At 46.0% G+C, this 13,348-nt stretch overlaps 1 protein-coding gene across 1 annotated transcript in view; it reads left to right on the forward strand.

Moving 5' to 3' along the window:
- The window catches only part of LOC141108776 (dystrophin-related protein 2-like), a gene marked incomplete in the record, with an annotated part of 93,179 nt that extends 82,973 nt beyond the window's left edge, over positions 1 to 10,206 (forward strand). The window contains 7 exon segments of the mRNA XM_073600697.1: positions 1 to 98; positions 423 to 486; positions 489 to 641; positions 643 to 675; positions 3,600 to 3,698; positions 6,267 to 6,354; positions 7,213 to 10,206. Coding sequence (XP_073456798.1) covers positions 1 to 98; positions 423 to 486; positions 489 to 641; positions 643 to 675; positions 3,600 to 3,698; positions 6,267 to 6,354; positions 7,213 to 7,229 — 552 coding nt within the window.
- Between the last annotated feature and the right edge of the window lie 3,142 nt (positions 10,207 to 13,348).

Below are 13,348 nucleotides of genomic sequence, written 5' to 3' on the forward strand. Positions count from 1 at the left end.
GACCCATGCAGTACTTCACAGTGTTCAGGATCAAAGGATCCGAAGGAAGAAGAGGGTGAGCTGGAAAAGGTCATCGCCCAACTGGAGCATGAAAACAGGTACCCAATCACACCAGTCGTATCTTTAGGGGTGTTGGTACATTCAACTTTTGCGATTCTCCCCAAAAACCTCTCATGGTGGGATTTTGATATGACGTGGGCACCCTCGCTTTCTTCTCTAGTATCAGCTCTCCTAAGGGTGTGAACACCAAAAAAATCTCACACTCACCAAACCCCTATATCAAGTGGTACAAGGAATGTACAGCAATGTCTACATCAAAGATGCATAGTCCAAGCAGAGTGCTGCTTGGACTATGCAGCACTCTGTCCTCGATAACTGTTGGGTACCAGATATTTTTGTAAGCAATTGTTTCTTTTATGCAGAATTCTGCAGGGAGAGCTGAAAAGACTGAAATGGCGGCATGCAGAGGCGGGAGAGAGCAAGCACTCCTGGGCGAGGTATCGCCGGATTCGGATGGCAGCGGCAGTGGCGATGTACAGAGCGAAGAATTGTTAAGTGAGGCACGAATTTTACGGCATCACAAAAGCCGCCTTGAGACTCGTATGCAGATACTGGAAGATCACAACAAGCAACTAGAGTCCCCAGCTGCATCGTCTCAGGGAATTACTTCTACAGGTACAGATGTATGCAAAGTGTTATATCATGGGAAATAAAAAAAAAATCTCCTTGCAAATACTAGACCGGTCCCCTTAGGGCTTTTGTCCATGCTGCTAGACTGGTCCCTAAAGGCTCCCTCCAGGCCACTGGAGCGGTCTTCTGAAGGCTCCTTCGGGCCGCTGAACAAATCCCCAAAGGGTTCCCTCCGGGCCATTGGACCCATCCCCACAGGGCTCCCTCTGGGCCGCTGGACCTATCCCCACAGGCTCCCTCTGGGCCCCTGGACCCATCCCCACAGGGCTCCCTCCGTGCCCCTGGGCCCATCCCCACAGGGGCTCCCTCCTGGCCCCTGGGCCCATCCCCACAGGGCTCCCCCCCGAGCCGCTAGAACCCATCCCCACAGGGCTCCCCCCGGGCCCCTGGACCCATCCCCACAGGGCTCCCCCCGAGCCGCTAGATCCATCCCCACAGGGCTCCCCCCGGGCCGCTAGACCCATCACCACAGGGCTCCCCCGGGCCACCAGACCCATCTCCACGGGGTCCCCCTGGGTCGTCAGACCCATCCCCACAGGGCTCCCTCTGGGACCCTAGACCCATCCCCACAGGCTCCATCTTGGTTGCTAGATCAATCCCCGCAGGGCTCCCTCCGGGCCGCTAGACCCATCCCCACAGGGCTCCCTATGGGCCGCTAGACACATCCCCCTCGAGGCCCGCTAGACCCATCCCCATGGGGTCCTCCAGGCCGCTAGACCCATCCCCACAGGACTCCCTCCAGGCCACTAGACCCATCCCCACAGGGCTCCCTCCAGGCTGCTAGACCCATCCCCACAGGGCTCCCTCCAGGCTGCTAGACCCATCCCCACAGGGCTCCCTCCGGGCCGCTAGACCCATCCCCACAGGGCTCCCTATGGGCCGCTAGAACCATCCCCACAGGGCTCCCTATGGGCCGCTAGAACCATCCCCACAGGGCTCCCTATGGGCCGATAGGGCTCCCTCCAGGCCGCTAGACCCATCCCCACAGGGCTCCCCTGGGCCGCCAGACCCATCCCCACAGGGCTCCCCTGGGCCGCCAGACCCATCCCCACGGGTTCCCCCTGGCCGTCAGACCCATCCCCACAGGGCTCCCTCTTGGACCCTAGACCTATCCCCACAGGCTCCATCTTGGTTGCTAGATCAATCCCAGCAGGGCTCCCTCTGGGCCGCTAGAACCCATCCCCACAGGGCTCCCCCTGGGCCACTAGACACATCCCCACAGGGCTCCCCCTGGGCTGCTAGACCCATCCCCACGGGGTCCCTCCAGGCTGCTAGACCCATCCCCACGGGGTCCCTCCAGGCCGCTAGACCCATCCCCACGGGGTCCCTCCGGGCCGCTAGACCCATCCCCTACGGGGTCCCTCTGGGCTGTTAGACCCATCCCCACAGGGCTCCCCCCGGGCTGATAGACACATCCCCACAGGGGTCCCTCCAGGTCGCTAGACCCATCCCCACAGGACTCCCTCCGGCTGCTAGACCCATCTCACAGGGCTCCCTCCGGCCGATAGACCCATCCCCACAGGGCTCCATCTGGGCCCGCTAGACCCATCCCACAGGGCTCCCTCCGGCCCGATAGACCCATCCCCACAGGGCTCCCTCTGGGCCGCTAGACCCAATCCCACAGGACTCTCTCCGGGCTGCTAGACCCATCCCCACAGGCTCCATCTTGGTTGCTAGATCCATCCCCACAGGGCTCCCTCCGGGCCGCTAGACACATCCCCACAGGGCTCCCTCCGGCCGCTAGACCCACCCCCCACAGGCTCCATCTTGGTTGCTATATCAATCCCTACAGGACTCCCTCCAGGCCGCTAGACTGGTCCCAGCTCTCAGCCAATCTGCTAGATGGTCCTGCGACCTCTTCTCTCCTACACTCTGTCACTCATATGCCCTCTGACACCATCGGTCCACCGCCAGAATGTAGGGGAGCCCCGAAGCAAGAGATTAAGTAAACTTGCTTTTCCCAGTACCCTAGACTTAAACGTTAGAATGAAGTATAGCAAGCCAGGGGCATTGGGAAGGACAGGAGATGGGACACTAGCCATCTAAGCAGTAAGATGTAGATTGCCCAGAATTGATCCCAACCACCAAGCAATTCGTTTCTGGGTGTTAGCGTTGGATGCCGGCTGTCACTAACAGTTAGAGGCTCCCGGGCCTGAACACCCCCCCCCCCCTTAGCGCTGGGGACATGCAAGAACCACCGATTTCCAATGCCATCTTACACTGGAGCGAATACATGCCATCCCAGTGCTGTTTTAAGACCCGGCAAGTACAGAAAAATTCATGTTGATCTGCCGGAAATGCATTCTGCTTCTTAATCCTGTTGTGAACCGAGTGGTATCAGCCCTCCGAGTTGACTTTTGCCAAAACTGCTCACCCTTTTGAACCCTCCTCTTCTCTAAAACAGTGTCATCAACCCCTGTCCTCGGGGCCCACTAACAGGCCAGGTTTGCTATCATTTGATATCATTTGCTGCTCAGTGACTGCAGTATTCTAGTCTGCACCTCCCCAAGGTAATACATAAAACCTGGCCTGTTAGTGGGCCTGAGGACAGGGTTGATGACCACTGCTCTACAACCATTAACTTTGTTTTGGAAGAGATGATGTCATCAGGCTGCTGCAGGCTGGAGGAGGCATTTTCTTAGTCTCCTCCCCTCCAAGTGATTAGACTGCAACATTGTAACTTTGTAGCAAGTTAGAAAGTGGGAGGCTACATCTTTGAGACCACGAAGTGGATGGTGACCCCGGATGATTCCTGAAAAAAAAATTGCCCCAATCTTATAAAGTGAAAAGCAGATGAAGGCATTGTCGGGGGGGGGGGGGGGAGAGTATTGTGATCTCTGTGAGAGGGAATAAAGACCGTCCATCCTATAAAATGCTTCCTGAGTAACTCTATCCCATACTGTTTCCAGCCTAGCGTGGACGAAGGTAAACCTCTGTCATCAGCCCCGTCTCCGGATTCTGAGAGCAAGTCCTATCAGAACAACGGGACGCCCGAGACTGAAGCTGCGGGGTAAAGTTTGAGACAATTCTATATTTGTATATACCTTGTACATGCAAACCGATATATCTCCTAAATCTTTACAATGTATCCATGTGTATGGACAACCTAAAGAGACCCTGTTACGCGCAGGTAAAAACACAAGTATTCTAAAAGCTTACTTGCAGTATTATTACTTTCCATCATTTTTTTAATCACTTGCAAAGTGCATCTGAACTTGCTAGCAAAGTTGACTACTCCAGGAAGAGTCAACCCCCCCCCCCCCCCCACCCCGCAATCATAGACCTCTCCCTCTCTGGGATTGTCTAATTACTGTCTATGCTGACCCAGCTCCTCTACCCTTCCCACAACTATCCCTCTCCTCTTAAGGGAGTGTCTAATTACGGTCTGTGCTGGCCTAGCTACTCTCCCTCTTTCACTTTACAGCACTCTCATCTTATGGGAGTGTTCTAATTGCTGTCTGTTCTGGCCCAGCTCCTCTGCAATTAGACACACCCAGAAGAGGAAGGGGCTGTAACGTGGGAGGACCAGAGGAGCTGGTCCAGCACAGACTGAGATTAGACACTCCCAGAAGAGGAGAGTGGGAGAGGCAGTCTGTGCTGGACCAGTCACGGTATAGTCTCCTCTCCTCCTCTGGTGGGGGGGGGGGGGTTCTAATTGTTGTCTGTTCTGGGCCAGCTCCTCTGCCTCTCCCACTCTCTTCTGGGAGTATCTCATTGCTGTTGGTCTGGCCCAGCTCCTCTACTTCTCCCACTCTCCTCTTTTGGAAGTGTCCAATTACAGTCTGTGCTGGACCAGCTCCTCTACTTCTCCCACTCTCCTCTTTTGGAAGTGTCCAATTACAGTCTGTGCTGGACCTAGCTCCTCTGCCCCCTCCCACGTTTATAGCCCTCTTCTCTTCTAGGAGTATCTAATTGCTGTCAGTTCTGACTCAGCTCCTTTGCCTCCCCCACTCTCTCTTGGTGTCAGTGAGAGGAATAGTGTCTCTTTATTAGTATCAATGAGAGGAATAGTACCCCCCATCATTGGTATCAGTGGGAGGAATAGTCTCCCATCATTGGTATCAGAGGGAGGAATAGTGCCCCATTGTTGGTATAAGTGGGAGGAATATTGCCCCATCATTGGTATAAGTGGGAGGAATAGTGTCCCATCATTGGTATCAGTGGGAGAATAGTGCCCCATCATTGGTATCAGTGGAAGGAATAGTGCCCCAATCATTGGTGTCAGTGGGAGGAATAGTGCCCCATCATTGGTATCAGTGGGAGGAATAGTGTCCCCATCATTGGTATCAGTGGGAGGAATAGTGTCCCATCATTGGTATCAGTGTGAGGAATAGTGTCCCATCATTGGTATCAGTGGGAGGAATAGTGTCCCATCATTGGTATCAGTGGGAGGAATAGTGTCCCATCATTGGTATCAGTGGGAGGAATAGTGTCCCATCATTGGTATCAGTGTGAGGAATAGTGTCCCATCATTGGTATCAGTGGAGGAATAGTGTCCCATCATTGGTATCAGTGGGAGGAATAGTGTCCCATCATTGGTATCAGTGGGAGGAATAGTGTCCCATCATTGGTATCAGTGGGAGGAATAGTGTCCCATCATTGGTATCAGTGGGAGGAATAGTGTCCCATCATTGGTATCAGTGGGAGGAATAGTGTCCCATCATTGGTATCAGTGGGAGGAATAGTGTCCCATCATTGGTATCAGTGGGAGGAATGGTACCCTATTGTTGATGTCAGTTGGCGGAATAGTGTCTAGTATCAGTGGGAGGAATAGGGCCCCAAGGGCTGGATAAAGGTGAGCAAAGGGCCGCAGTTTGAAGACCACTGGTTTAAATAAATGGTCTGGTGCCAGGGTCACTTAAAAATATACAAAGAATGCAATAAAACCCAACAGAAGGTCTAATCCTTACCTGCTTTACTTTACTCCACATTGAAAAGATTTCTTCTTATTTCTTGCCCTCCTGACTGCTAGCACCATGACTATCTTCTGGCTCGTACCCACGATAGCAGGATCATTAGTGCTCCCATAATGTGCATGCCCTGCCACACATTTCCTAGATTGTATTCTATTAGCATTTATCGATTTAGTTATTAATTTGTAATATTAATATCATAAATATATTTAAATAATAATAAAAATGTAATAATCAATATATTTTATTATAGTATTTAAATATTTATAAGTAATATAAAAATAATAATACAATTGTTATAAATATTTAAATAATATAATAAATATATAATAAAGTAAAATAATAATTGTTTTTTCTTACTATTAGTGTGTCATGATTTAGTTATTTTTTAAAAATTTTCACCCCGTGATCCTTCCAGTAACACAATATGGCGCGTCGGAATGTGCTGTGGAAAAATGCGGCATGTCCGATGTTTTTTTTTTTTTTTTTTTTTTCAGAACACACTAACACACTAGACTGTGTTGGCCAACTCAACTCAATGTTGCTGGCGTGTCCTTACGTATTTTACGTATCAAGGATTTTTTCTCAATCTAAATAGTTTTGCAAAGTAATATTGTATCTCTTTCCGTGTGCTGGAAGTATAACCTACAATTTTTCTCTTTAGATGACATGGACAGTCGAACGAAAGACATCGGGCTATGCTTCGAAGACATCATGGAAAAGCTAAGGAATGTGCTTCCCAGTACAACAGGTACACTAAAGATGCAAATAATCTTATTAATTTAATGTGGAAGGGAAGTAAAGCTGGAAAAAAAACGCGTCGGTGCTCTAACCATTAAATGTATTTATAAATACAAGCAATGTATGTATCTGAATGGGACCTGGTATCAACCTCTTGCAGTGCCTGTACAGCAGAGGGGTGGAGTGTTGAGAAGAAAAAGCAGCACAAGGAGCCAATCATGTGCGGACAAGAAGCACTCTGATAGGAGGCAAGAGCAGAGGACGAGCTCATCTTCTTATTTCTTGCCCTCCTAACTGCTATCACCATGACTATCTCATGGCTCGTACTCACAATAGCAGGATCATTAGTGCTTCCATAATGTGCATGCCCTGCCACAAGAGTGGCAGGGCATGCACAGTGTGAGAGGAAGAAGCAGCACAAGGAGCCAATCATGTGCGGACAAGAAGCACTCTGATAGGAGGCAAGAGCAGAGACGAGCTCATCCCTGTGCTGCTTTTCCTTTCGCTTTCCAGTCACAGGTTGGGGGCTCGTCCGGGATGGGCTCGGAGCAAGTGGTTTGAATGTTGCTAGCCATCAGACTCGGGACAGCAGGCTAAAGTTGGTCATGCACTCATAGAATATAGTAGGTTGCCCCTGCTGACTTGACAAAAGTTGACTTTTGTAGAAGTGACAGCCAATCACGGTCGTCACATAATCGCTGATCCTTTCCACCCCCTGGGTGTACAGATGGGACGCTGGGGTTAATAGATGATGTAAAAGCCATGGATGGAATTTTGTTTGCAACAACATCATTGCCTACCTATAAGTAAGCCACCCTCTCTTACTCTTTGCCCATTACTTTTTTTTGGTCTATTTTTTTTTTTCCAGATGGCACTGCCGAATGACTGACGTCTGCCATTGCCACTGTGCCGGCGGGCATCTCCTAGAGCACAGCGTGCAATGTAACCAGATGAAGGATGATCAGCTTTGCTGAAAATTCTTACAAATTCAAGCCAAAGAAAGGGGGTTCCTGAAAAGTCACGTAAGGAAACAATGGCTCTCCATTCCCATTGGATCTGGGGAAGTTGACCAATTACCGGTATCCACAGGACGGGCTCGGGAGAAGATGATCGTTGTATGTAAAGTTGGATCTACAAACTGTTTACCCGTCTCAGCTTTATAAATTTCCCCTTTTCGAATAATTGGTAAACGTTTACGGCTGCTGGTGAGACGGAAAGATTTTTGGCAAGTACAGCTGCTAGTCCTGAGAGGCCGATAGATGTCGATGAGCGGTGTGTACGCTGAAGAGCACATACTACTAAGGATTACTAAGGAACAATAATATTGAATACTAAGTATACTAGGTATTGTTACTCGATGGGTACAGAATTTGTAATAAATAACTGATCATATCCTCTAGGCTTCTACTCTGTGATGGTAAATCGCATCTGCAATCCTTTGTGCAAGCTGAAGTTGTAGGATTTTTTTTTTTTGCATAGTTACCTTTCAACCAGCTTGGACCAAAGTATGCATGCACATGCCATACCTGTTGGATCCCTCTGAAAGGGGGAGGATCACTGTAGTAGTCAATGCTGCTACAGTGATCTCTGCTGTCTTCTGTGGTTGCCACAGAGGGACGCTCACTTGTCATGGGCGCCATCCACAGAACGTCTTGTATTTTTCTCATTGAATACAAAGTGTTCTTCGATTGAACAGGGTGGAGAGGCAAGGCAGTGACGTCATGATCTCCACCTGCTGCAACCAGAGAACTTTTTTCCCAATTGTATGCATCCACTCCTCCACCCAGGGAGGGGGCGCAATTTGCCATCTTTGCCCTGGATGACTTCCTGACAATCCTGTCCCCCGGCTTGTCTCTCCTCCCTCCACTTCTTCTCCGTAGCTCATTGGCTGAGTGGTGTGACCACAGAGGGGGAAGGGAGTAGTGGTACTGGAAGAAGGGGAGCTGGAGCTCCCTGGTGGTGGAAAGGTTGTGATGGCCCCCAACAGGCCACAGACTGGCACTGGTCCATGGCCCAGACCACCAACAGACCGGCACTGGTCCACGGCCTGGGGACCTCTGATCTATAGGGATCAGCCAGGTATGGCAGATGCAGGTTTACAGTGGTCCAAGCTGGAACAATGCAACTTTGCAAGAACTTCCACACGTGCAGGTCAGCTTTAAATCTCATGAGGTAGAGAAGATTACCCACTGGTCGCTTGAGTCATCTATCAATAATTTTCTCTAATTAAGATAATAAATGCCAAACAATTCGCCATAAAATTTGTATCTGTTCTGTTATTGCCTAGGAGCTCCACCTCTTTAAGGGACTGGATTTTCGGGAATTCCTCCTGCAGAGCTAATTTTGTTTTTTTATCACCCCCTCTGCCATGAGCATTCCTGACCATCAGTCCTGTATAGGTCCTCCAGACAGTATTGAGCTGACATGTCCCCCTCCCCTCTGTTTAGTAGGTGACGGAGCTGGTCATGGGCATACCCCTGCTGCCAATCACTCTTTTTTGCCTGGAGGACCCTAGGGACAAAAGATGTGCATAATGAAACTTCTTTAAAACCCAACTCAAGGTAATTACACCCCACTCCATCCTCCTTTCATCTAAGATTAAAAGCATGCATACCTTAATTCCAGGTGCCTTCCACGTGGTCAAGCATGGTCTTATTCATGTTCTCCAGCATCAGTTGGTCTTCAGTGTTGGATGGAAGGCCACTTATGTTCTGATGTGCGAGCACCAATCCATGAAGCATTACACAATACAAAGCTGGTGAGGTCAGGGGGTGTCGGGCTCATAGGAGAGGCACTAGACGTCATTCAACCCGGAGGTGGCCCAAGCAAGGAGGAGTAAGAGAGCATCGCTGGACCATGGGAAATGCGAGTAGTGGAATTTCTTTTTTTTTTTTTTTTGCTTTGGCTTTAAGTGTATTCAGTTTATTTTTGCTTTGGTTTTAAAAAACTAGTGATCAATTTTTCTAAACTAGAGAAAAATTTCACTAAGCACTAATTACATCAAGCCTGGTAAAACAAAAAACATAACCCTAATGCACACTGTATGACCAAATGTGAACATCTGACCCCCAACACTAAATGGCCAAAAAGCATGTGGGAACCCCCCCCCCCCCCCCCTGATTGAGTTCAGGTGTCTCCAGAGAAGGGTGAATTATACAAAGACAAATTGAGCTCTTTCAACCTTGTGGTAACAATTTGGTAAAGACCAATTTCTGCACAGAGGCCTGGCCTCAACCCTACTGAACAACGTTGGGATGAACTGGAATGCCAATTGTAGGCCAGGTCTTATTAGCACCCAATGTGTGAGTCAGGTGTTCTCATCCCAGAAGAGTGAAGGCTGTCATGGTTACAAGGCTAGGGGGGGTCCCCTAGGCAGGTGTTGACCAAATTTTGGGCCATACAGTGTGTGTGTTCACCGCTGTAAAAGCCTCGTCATCACTTCTTCCTCTTATCTTTGGAACACGTTACATGGTTCCAAAGCCGGCAGCACTGATCGTGCAAACATTTCCTAACAAGCTGGTTGCATAGAAGTGGATCGACTTCTGTAGAACCAGCCTGCCCATACATAGATCGAAATTCGGCAGGTCCCTGCTAAATCGGCCAAATTTTGATCCACGTGTGGCCAGCTTAACACAGCAGTTTTCAATTTCCCCAGTTTTTTTTTTTGGTTTACAAATTATTATTAGAGCCATTTGTGTTGGGGGTTGGCACAAAAGCAGGCCTTCAATTATGCCAAGTTCTTCTCTTTTTAGGATTTAACTAAAAAAAATTATATTTTTTTTTTAAATTTGTTTTTTGTTATTTTATAAAAACAAAAATGTTCTTCATTTTATGACTTTTGCTGAATTTTTTTTTTCCCCCCAGGAGTGGGGTGCATAAAAAGTTTTTTTTTTTTTTTTTTTTTTAAGCTTACAAATGGCTTATTAAAAGGCATTTGTGTTGGGGTTGGCACAAAAACAGACCTTCCATTATGGCAAATACCCCTCCTTTTTTTATTAAGATTTAACTAAAAATATGTATCTTATTTTTTTTTTACAAAAATGAAATGCTCTTAATTTTATGGCTTTTGCTTTTGTTTTTCCAGGAGGGGGTGTATAAAAAGCTTTTTTTTTTTTTTTTTTTTTTTTAGCTTTCAAATAGCTTATTAAAAAGACATTTGTGTTGGGGGTTGGCACAAAAACAGACCTTCCATTATGCCAAGTACCCCTCTCTTTTTATTAAGATTTAACTAAAAATATATATATATATATATTTTTTTTTTTTTACAAAAATGAAATGCTCTTAAAATTTATGGCTTTTGCTTTTTCAGGAGTGGAGTGCATAAAAAGCTTCTTTTTTTTTTTTTTTAGCTTTCAAATAGCTTATTAAAGGCATTATTGTGTTGGGGGTTGGCACAAAAACAGACCTTCCATTATGCCAAGTACCTCTCTTTTTATTAGGATTTAACTTAAAAAATGAAATGCTCTTAATTTTATGGCTTTTGCTTTATTTTTATTTTGTAGGAGTGGGGAGCATAAAGTAAAAAGCTCCCTACTTTAACCTTGGGATGCATTCAGAAAAAAAAAAAAAAAAAAAGACTTCCTTGAGAAGCAACATGCACAAAAATGATATACTCATTTTATTTATTTATTAAAGGATGCTCAAAACTCTTAACATTAGAAAAATGTGAAGTGATTGTGTGGTCACAAAACCAGACCTAAAATAAACCGGAGAAAAATAAAAAATTTAAAAAAGGATGCCCAGATATATGGTATGTAGGGAGTTATATGCCGGAAATGTCATCTACTGAGGGAAATTAATTGTAATGCTTATCCAAAACGGACCCAAATTAATTTGTTCATTTTTTATTATGTACATGCCCAATGTTTGATATTTATATGAGAAAAATGTTATTTATTATTTTGAAAGTAAATTTTGACAATTAAAAAGGGAGGGGGCGATGTTATTAATCTCTATCTAGTAGTGATGCTGAGTATATTTTTAAAGCAACCTCGTCATGTATGTAAAATTCCCAGAAATGCGTACCTGGCAAAAGAAGAGAAAACACGCTTTTACTTTTGACACCCCCCCCCCCCCCCCCCCCCCCCCCCATTCACATATGTGCGAAACGATTCCAAAGTGCAGCAGGTGCATTTAGGTGGCATGCATCCCGAATGGCACCCCAAACGTGGCGCAATTTGACCGCGCAAGAATGCGGCAAAACGAGCGTGTAAAAATCGCACCTTGCCCAGGGCCAAACGCATAGGGCAGCCCGTTCAACTAAATAGGCGCGATACAATTTTTCCGTATGAGAATCAATATACGCTTATTGCGATATTCAAACCAAATCAATATATTTTTTTTTTTTTTTTTTTTACCAAAAATATGTAGAAGAATACATATCGGCCTAAACTTAGGGAAAATTCGTTTTTTATGATTAAAAAAAATGAGGGATATTTATTATAGTAAAGAGTAAAAGATATTGTGTTTTTTTTTTTTTTTAATTGTCGCTCTTTTTTTGTTTATAGCGCAGAAAATAAAAACCGCAGAGGCGATCAAATACCACCAAAAGAAAGCTCTATTTGTGGGGAAAAAAAGGACGTCAATTTTGTTTGAGTACAGTGTCGAGCGACCGCGCAATTGTCAGTTAAAGAGACATAGTGCCGAATCACAAAAAAAAAAAAAATGGCCTGGTTATTGAGCTGCCAAATCTTCCGGGGCTGAAGTGGTTAACTGACAATTGCGTGGTCGTGCAACGCTGTACCCAAACAAAATTGACGGCCTTTTTTTCCCCCACAAATAGAGCTTTCTTTTGATGGTATTTGATCGCCTCTGCGGTTTTTATTTCTCGCGCTATAAACAAAAAAAGAGCGACAATTTTGGAAAAAAAAAAACAAAAAAAGTACTTTTTGCTATAATAAATATTCCCAATTTTTTTAAAAAAAAAAGCTAATTTTTTTCCTCAGTTTAGGACGATATGTATTCTTCTACATATTTTTGATGAAAAAAAAAAAAAAAAAAAAAATCGCAATAAGCGTATATTGATTGTTTTGCGCAAAGGGTAAAGCGTCTACAAAATAGGGGATAGATTTATGGCATTTTTATTATAATTTATTTTTTACCAGTAATGGCGGTGATGACGTTTTTATTATAATTTTTTTTTTTTTTACTAGTAATGGCGGTGATCTGCGATTTAATGTTTAATGTCCCCTTTTAAATAGTTCATTTGGGCCAAACTGGAGGAGAGCTTGCTGGGTGTGCTGTATTACCTGTACGCAGCCCTCAGCTATATACAGCGCTGTGTTCCACCAATGGGATGGGCGCTTCTGCTGGGTGTGCTGTATTACCTGTACGCAGCCCTCAGCTATATACAGCCCTGTGTTCCACCAATGGGCGCCCCACTCCAGGAGCGCTACTCGGCCATTCACAGGCAGCTGTGTATTCTATGAATGAATACAAAGCTTCCTCAGATTGGCTGATGTGGAGATCGTGATGTCATCTGCTTGCACATCTGGTGTGTTAAATCGTTTGGGCCAGCTTGGCCCCAATGAACTATATGAAATGACTTAACGTGGAGTTAAGACTTTAAATACAAAAGTCACATCCAGATCAGTAGACGGAACCAATGGCTGATGTGGGGGACCCAGGAGATTTTCTAACCCCCCCCTCACCCTTGAAAGTTTGTTTCCCAGCAGACTTCGGGGTACAAAACCTTTTGGAACACAGCTGATAATGGCCCGTCCACACTTCTTTTGCAAGGGGTTTGCATTCCTAAGGGATTTTTACATACAGGGGGGAGGGGGGGGGGGTGATGGGGGGGGGCAGACCGGAATCTGAAAGTGACAAGAATGGGGCGTTTGAGTTTAAAATGACAGAAAGCTAAAAGTATGTGGTTTTTAATAGAAGGTCGGAGCAGGTTTATTGGGATTGGTTTGTGATATACTTTTATCTGTCTCTGCACATATATTGATGTATTTACCTTTTTTTGCCTAAAATTTTACTAATGACTTATTATATAGAATTTC

This window comes from Aquarana catesbeiana, linkage group LG09, assembly GCF_042186555.1.
Source record: "Aquarana catesbeiana isolate 2022-GZ linkage group LG09, ASM4218655v1, whole genome shotgun sequence".
In the NCBI taxonomy this organism is placed as follows: Eukaryota; Metazoa; Chordata; class Amphibia; order Anura; family Ranidae; genus Aquarana; species Aquarana catesbeiana.